The following is an 8206-nucleotide window of genomic DNA, read 5'->3' as shown; positions in this document are numbered from 1 at the left end:
GTTGCGCGTCCCTTCTCCTTTCCCACCCGCCCCCGCGGAAATACTTATTGATACGCCTTAAGAAATGAATAAATAAATAAATAAATAAATAAGTAAAGGGGAAGGGGTAAATAAATAAATAAATGACGCGGAGGCAGGGAGGGGGAGCGGGGGGCGCGGCGCTGCGGTTCGCGGCGACCAGACGCCGCAGGTCGCTCGCCCGCGGGCTCCGAGCCCCCTTCGCGCGTTGCGCGTCTCCCGGCGAAGCGATCTAATCAATGACACCCAGCGCCCGCCGCGGCCCCGCCCCTCCTCCTCCTCCTCCTCCTCCTCCTCCTCCTCCTCCTCCCCCCAACCCCCAGCCCTCCCGCCCCTTCCCATTGGCCGTTGGGGGCCGGGGGCCGCCGGCGCCGCCGCCGCCGATTGGCTGGCGAGGAATCCGTATCAATGTTTAAGCCGCGGCGTGAGGTGAATAGAGGCAGTCGGCGAGCGGCGCTGGGCGAGCGCGGCGCGGCGCGGCGGCCCCGCGAGTGCTGCAGTGAGGGAGAGGAGGGGGGAGAGAGAGAGAGAGGCGGAGAGCGGCTCCAACTGTTGAATTTTCCCCGAATTCTCCACTTACCTGCGGGCGGCTGGCGGAATGGATCTGGTTTATCGGGAATCGGCGTTCCTTTCGCGTGCCGGCTGGCTAAGACTGGCGACCGTCTGTTTGAGAGGGGCCACCCGTCAATGAGGCGCAGAAGAACGTTTGTTTTTTCTCGTTTTTCTTTTGAAAGCCTCTCTACCACAGGTTGCAGAATTCACTGTGTACTTTGGGTCTGGACTCAAATAAAGGAGAGAAAAACAGTGCAGAACTGAGACTCGGAACTAGATCTATGAGCAATGTATTGGGAACCTATGTTTTTGTTTGGTTTGGGGTTTTTTTTCTCCTTTTAATATGAAAGATCTCTGATTTATCTCACACATAACACTGAGGAAAGGTGGTTAAAAACACTCAGCAAAGCAGGAGACAGACGCGCCTCTGTGCCAGTGAGTGGATAACAGCCTTGTTTTCCTGATCCTCAGTCTCCCGGAGAAAGAGGTATAGTAAAAGTGTAGTTGAATCTGACACCCCCACTCCTCTTCTCTCTTTTTTTTTTTTTATTATTTTTCTTTTCTTTTCCCTCCTCCCCCTCTAAAGTATAAATCTGATTTTTTTTTTTTATTTTTTTTTTGCTGTCTATATAGCGAGTCAGTGAGCATTAGGAAGAAGCTGCAACTAATGTCTGTGAAGGGAGGAACATGAGGCGATAGTGAATGTGATTTGTTCTGCTGGATCTGACTCATCCAGAAGATTGAAACACCTGAATTTCTGGATGTGCCATTTAATTATTTCTGGTTGTTTAAAAAAAAAAAACCAAACCAACAAACAAACAAAAAACAAACACCCGAATAAAATTTAGTTACCCTTCCCCAATATTTACCTAGACACCCTGTCGCTGGGAAAGGTAAATCAAGAGGGGGGCTAGCTCGTCTGGCGTTGCCACCGCTGTTCTCCCGTATGCCAAGATGCTCAGAGTTACTGTTAAAGCTTAAAAGGACTGCAAAAAATGCATCACACCAGTCGCAGAACTGCATAGGTCTTAATATAAGCGAATTAGTCGATTAAAAGAGCTCCCACTTTATTCATCGCCAGGATTGTTTTTCCTCCTCTCCTCCCCTCCCCTAAATGAAGAGGACTAGGCAGCAGTGTCATTGGAAGGAGACGCTGTATAGAAAGAAAAGAGGCACTTGACAGCGCAGCCCTGTGAATACAGAGACTGTTTCCCTTTTAGCGAGAGACAGAAAGAGAGAGTGTGTGTGGTGGCTTTTCTTTCTCTCCCCCCCTCCTCCTTCTCTCGCCTTTTTTTTTTTTTTTCTCTCCATCTATGCGTCCAGCCACGGGGGTTGCCTGTTGATTTCCTCCCGGCTGGAGAGAAAAGCAAACTGGAATGAAACTGCATGGAGAAAAGTGCAGCTCCTCAGACACGCATAGGCACACACACACAGACACACGGGGAGAAAGGATGTGGTGGTGGCGGCGGCTACTGGCCTGTCTTAAAGAAACCCAAGTGTGCAACTGATTGAGCACAGCCTGTGATTTCACTTCAAAATATGTATTTAGTGCTAATGATGACGGTCGGCATGTGGGATTCTTAATTATTTTTTTTTTTCTCCCCAAAAGGACGAGTAGGAGGCTGGTGGTAGAGGGAGGGAAACTGCAAATTCGGACACTAGTTCTTGGTGGGGTTTTTTTTAGTATGTTTTGTTTTCCCCCTCTTGCCCTGCAATTCTCATTCTCTCGCCTTCTGATTCGGGAAGGAAAGAGGGAGGGTGTACGAGACAGAGAGGAGGGAAATACCGAGGGCAGCGAGATGCAGCTCTCTGCCGCAAGCAATGCAAGATTAGATCGCTAAATGCAGCAAAACACTCCCTGAAAACCAACAGCCCCGCGGTGCAATCAGACATTTCACTGCCTCTCACTGCACACGAAGAGGGCTTCAACAACAAGCTGAGACTTTTGGTTTTTTTTCCCCTTCTGCCTTTCTCTCACCCTGCTGCTCCATCAATAGCATCACAAGCTATAAGTAGCAAATAAGGTTTTCAACCCCTGCTTACAGACCTGTGGCCATCCCCCCTTTCCTATGTATATTTAAATACACGTATTAAAAATACATCTTTTTTTATTATTTTTAGATAAACAACCACTGCCGCGATTTTTTATTATTGTTATTATTTTTATTATCCTTTGTACACCTGCGAGGGATTCAAGGATTGGGAACACTTCGCCTGCCCGGAGGAGAAGATCTTTTGCAAATTTTCTGATTTTTCAAATCCTCCCACCGCCGAAGTTGGACAGCTGAAGTAACTGCGAGGGGATTGCAAGCACGGCGAGTGCTTGCTGAAACGCTGCCGAAGCTGCTTCCCCGCTTCCCCACCCCCGGCTCCGACCCTCCCGGTTGCTCCCTCCCTCGGAGCTACATGGTCCATTTGCTGCTTCTCGTCCTGTGTCTCTGCAGATGTTTTAGAGCAACAGGTTCAGGAACTTAAAACAGAGGGGTGGGGAGAGAGAAGGAAAAAAAAAGAAAAAGAAGAAAAAGGCAGCCGACGGATTAGGAGGAAGAGCAAACCCATCGCAGGAGGCAGAGAAGACGGGGACAACCAACAGCCTTGGTTGCCACTGTAGCTGCTGCCACCCTCACCCCTGCTCGGGGATGTACCTTTCCATTTGTTGCTTCTTCCTCTGCTGGGCTCCCGCCCTGTCGCTGAAGAACCTGAATTACTCAGTGCCGGAGGAGCAGGGAGCGGGCACGGTCATTGGGAACATCGGTCGCGATGCACGGCTGGCAGCGGGCACGACAGGAGGTGGGATGCTGCCCGCAGAGCGTGGTGGCCCTGGTGGCGGCCGAGGCCCCAAGTCCACCTTCCGAGTGCTGGAGAACTCGGCCCCTCACCTCCTGGACGTGGACGGGGAGAGCGGTCTGCTCTACACCAAGCAGCGCATCGACCGCGAGGCACTGTGCCGGCGCAGCACCAAGTGCCAGCTGTCCCTCGAGGTGTTCGCCAATGACCAGGAGATCTGCATGATCAAGGTGGAAATCCAGGACCTGAATGACAATGCGCCAGCATTCCCCTCTGACCAGGTGGACATGGACATCTCAGAAAATGCCGCACCAGGCACCCGCTTCCCCCTTACCAGTGCCCACGACCCAGACGCTGGGGACAACGGGCTGCGCACCTATCTGCTGACCCGTGATGACTACGGTCTCTTCTCACTTGATGTGAAGTCCCGCGGTGATGGCACGAAGTTTCCTGAGCTGGTCATCCAGAAACCATTAGATCGTGAGGAGCAGAGTCACCACACCTTGGTGTTGACAGCGCTGGATGGTGGTGACCCACCACGCTCTGGCACAGTGCAGATCAACGTGCGCCTCATTGACTCCAATGACAACAGCCCTGTCTTTGAGGCAGCCTCCTACGTGGTAGAGCTGCCGGAGAACGCACCACTGGGCACTGCTGTCATCGACCTTAATGCCACTGATGCTGACGAGGGTACCAATGGAGAGGTGCTCTACTCTTTCAGTGGCTACACACCCGAGCGTGTCCGCGACCTGTTTAGCATCGACCCACAGAGCGGCCTCATCCGTGTCAAGGGTAACCTGGACTATGAGGAGAGCGGCCTCATTGAGATCGATGTCCAGGCCCGAGACCTGGGGCCCAATCCCATCCCTGCTCACTGCAAGGTCACTGTCCGCCTCATTGACCGCAACGACAACGCACCCACCATTGGCTTTGTCTCCGTTCGCCAGGGAGCGCTGAGTGAGGCTGCGCCACCAGGCACTGTCATTGCCCTGGTGCGGGTCACCGACCGTGACTCGGGCAAGAATGGACAGCTGCAGTGCCGGGTGCTGGGTGGTGGCGGTGGGCCCGGAGCTGTCCCTTTCACCCTTGAGGAGAACTATGACAACTTTTACACTGTGGTGACTGACCGGCCCCTGGACCGTGAGGCACAGGATGAGTACAATGTGACTATTGTGGCACGTGATGGGGGCAACCCCCCACTCAACTCCACCAAGTCATTTTCTGTCCGAATCCTTGACGAAAATGACAACCCACCCCGCTTCAGCAAGAACCTCTATGTGTTACAGGTGCCTGAGAACAACATCCCTGGAGAGTACCTGGGCTCTGTCTTGGCCCAGGACCCTGACCTGGGCCAAAATGGGACAGTCTCTTACTCCATTCTTCCTGGGCACGTGGGTGATGTCTCCATCTACACCTACGTCTCTGTCAATCCCACCAATGGTGCTATCTATGCCCTGAGGAGCTTCAACTATGAGCAGACAAAGCACTTTGAGTTTCGCGTGCTGGCCAAAGACTCGGGTTCACCCCACCGCGAAAGCAACGCCACGGTGCGTGTCACTGTGCTTGATGTCAATGACAACGCGCCCCTCATTGTACTGCCTGCTCTCATCAATGACACCGCTGAGCTGCAGGTGCCACGCAATGCTGGGGTGGGCTACCCTGTGGGCACCGTCCGCGCCTTGGACAGTGACTTTGGGGAGAGCGGGCGCCTCACGTATGAGATTGTGGAAGGCAATGAGGAGCACCTCTTTGAGATGGACCCCACTAGTGGTGAGATACGCACTTTGCATCCTTACTGGGAGGAGCTCAGCCCTGTGGCTGAACTGGTGGTAAAAGTCAGTGACCATGGCAAGCCCAGCCTCTCTGCAGTGGCCAAGCTCATTGTCAGGGCCTTGGCAGGGCCCCTGCCCGAGGCTGGTGAGCCACAGGTGAATGGCGAGCAGCACCGGCGACCACACTGGGACTTGTCGCTGCCCCTGATTGTGACGCTGAGCACTGTCTCCATCATCTTGCTGGCTGCCATGATCACTATTGCCGTGAAGTGCAAGCGAGAGAACAAGGAGATCCGCACCTATAATTGTCGCATTGCCGAGTATAGCCACCCTCAGCTGGGAGGAGGGGGAGGCAGTGGCGGGGGAGGAGGAGGCAGTGGCAGTGGAGGGGGCAAGGGCAAGAAGAAGAAGATCAGCAAGAATGACATTATGCTGGTGCCCAGTGAGGGCGAGGACAGCCGGGGCCCCCTCAATGTCATGAACGTGGTGAGCAGCCCATCCCTGGCCACCTCACCCATGTACTTTGACTACCAGACCCGCCTGCCCCTCAGCTCTCCCAGGTCTGAGGTGATGTACCTGAAGCCTGCCTCCAACAACCTGACTGTACCCCAGGGACATGTGGGCTGCCACACCAGCTTCACAGGGCAAGGGACTAACGCCAGCGAGGCACCCCCGAGCCGGATGTCCATAATTCAGGTAGGAGACTTTTAGAATACCCTGGAACTCACTTTAGACGCCGGTTTAACTTTACCTTTTGTCTGCAGTGAAATCTGCTGTAAGGCACCACTGAAGGGACCAGTACAAGTCACTTAATGAAAGTAGAACCAGACCACATCTGGTGGGTCTGGTTCTGCTGTCACACTGGTGTTTCCTGTGTGATTCAAAAATAAATGCCCACTGAAACAGTTACGGCAGTGCAAAAAAAAAGGTGCATATGAGAGTGCAGTCAGGCATTCAATACATTTGGGGCACACTGGGCTATTTTCCTAGAAAGTCGTCAGACAGAGGTGGGTGTTTCCACAGGTTTTACTTTGCTTTGGTTTGGTTTGGGGTGGAGAAGGGAGAGGGCATTTCTGAAGAAGTCATATCATCTGCAGTAACTAACAGGACATGGGAGAAACTCTACACACTGAGGACATCTATTGCAACAGTTTATTATAGCCCTCCAGTCCTGTATGTAAATGCGATCTATCTTTCCGAGATGTATGTTTCTATTTTTTTTATTTCCTTCTTTAGAATATATATACATAAATATTTATTTTTTTGACACAGAAAAGTACCATTGGGACCACATTGCCTCCTCCTCTCCCCATAAGAAACCAAACTTTCAGTGTTGAAAATTCTGATTAGTCAAATAGGAAGAAAATGTTTGTGGTGGTTCATTTTGATCCCAAAATGTTAACAAAGGTCACATACTGTCATAAAACAGCAAAACAACTAGTCAGATTTCCAGTAGCCTGAGTCAATATTGATGATTGCTTTATAGTGAAAGACTTAGATGCTCTGTCTTCTACCAAAGCTCATTTAGAAACTGCAGCTGGGCTGCATTCTGCTGCCAGTTATATCCACACTGTCGTCTATCGACTTTTGTAAATGCGAGAAACAGCAGAATCTGGATCATTGGATATGGGGTGCTAATGAAATAATAACTTAATTTTTAGCAGGTAGTTTAAAGTCCAAACTCAGAAGATACATTCCAGATCAGTGACTCTTAGAGTGAAGGCAAGGGCAGAATTTGGCTCTAGTTGACTTAATTTAAAATATTACTTCATGATTAATGCAGCTTAATGTTCAAACAGTACAGGTATGTTCCAAAGTGATTTTTAACTTTTGGATTGAAAGCAGGCTCTGGATAATGACTATTAAATATATTTGAAATGTCATATCTGTTTTATCCTGTGGTTCTCCTAATATGTTGTTCTGAATCATAGGGGAATGAGCTGAGTGTATCAGAAGTGACACAGACTCATTTTGTGTATGCAGCTAGTGGGAAAGAAAGTTGCATCATAGGCACTTGATGAACAGAAAGAAAATTAATAACACCTTCAAGTTATCATACCCTGTGGTCTGTGAAAACCGAATGTTCTAGTTGCTAGCTGCATCTAATGTTTCAAACTAAATAAAGTGGCCTTTGGTAATTGACAAATTAAGTAACCAAAATTCCTAACTGATGGCCTATGAAATGTATAACTGGGAATAACCTGGGGAAAAGAAAAATTAAAAAAAAAGGTAAAGGTCTGTCTGTACAAGGTCAGTGTGAACTAGTCCTCAACATACTATCGGGTTGTGTCACAAAAACAATTTTGTTTTATGCCTATCATGAATTTGTGTTGCTATCAATTAGGTGAGTAGAGTCTGAAATTGATTTTAACAAAAAGTGACACTTCAAGAAAGAGTTTAGGTTAGGGCTCAACCAGAGATAATTTGATTTATAATTCATGTTTTAAAAAACAAATAACTTTCAATGACACTTGTTTAAGTAATGTCAACTTTTATACTGTAAAATGGAGCTGTCAGAGTACTAAAGAAAAAAAAAACAGGTTTTTTTTTTTCTTACTGACAAGTGTAATAGTTGCTAAAAGACAGAAAATTATACTTTCCTACAACCATGTAATGTCTACACAAAGCAATTAATTCATGTATCGATGCTAGTAGTAAAGATTCCATTGTAGTGTAAAATCCCTATGGAAAATACGATTCCTTTTTTTTACAGTGTATCAATCATGATTTTTTTTTTCTGACATCTATATAAAGCTAAATGAGGAATTTCCTCCCTTAAAAAGGTGTGTTGTGGTTTCTATAATAGTTTTCATTATGACAACTGTGGGAAATGTTAACTGCAACTCCGCATAGCATATACTGATATATCTGATATTCTTGTGCTTTTCCTGAATGTCTACACAGAGTGTTTTGGATATTTAGATGGTCCAGCCAGTAGATAGGAAACATTCATTTTTCCCTAATGAACAACCTCTTCAAACATACCTATTGGTAATATTGTAGTTGTATTGATATAACAAATACACATTAAGAAATAGAGTAGTTGACTTCTATATAGGAAAGGCCTAGACTTAAAA

General features: G+C 48.5%; 1 protein-coding gene across 5 annotated transcripts in view; it reads left to right on the top strand.

Annotated features, from left to right (window-relative positions):
* Positions 1-470: 470 nt before the first annotated feature.
* The window catches only part of PCDH17 (protocadherin 17), a 90559-nt gene continuing 82823 nt past the window's right edge, over positions 471-8206 (top strand). For 4 of the 5 annotated variants that reach the window (XM_069880607.1, XM_069880617.1, XM_069880590.1 and 1 more), the window contains exons 1-2: positions 471-1057; positions 2692-5825. In XM_069880607.1, coding sequence (XP_069736708.1) covers positions 3210-5825 — 2616 coding nt within the window. In that variant the 5' untranslated portion in view covers positions 471-1057; positions 2692-3209. The remainder of the gene's footprint in view (positions 1058-2691; positions 5826-8206) is intronic. The other variant, XM_069880598.1, reaches the window with a different exon arrangement.

Source organism: Phaenicophaeus curvirostris, chromosome 1 (genome assembly GCF_032191515.1).
Source record: "Phaenicophaeus curvirostris isolate KB17595 chromosome 1, BPBGC_Pcur_1.0, whole genome shotgun sequence".
In the NCBI taxonomy this organism is placed as follows: Eukaryota; Metazoa; Chordata; class Aves; order Cuculiformes; family Cuculidae; genus Phaenicophaeus; species Phaenicophaeus curvirostris.
This window is presented reverse-complemented; position numbering and strand designations above follow the sequence as displayed.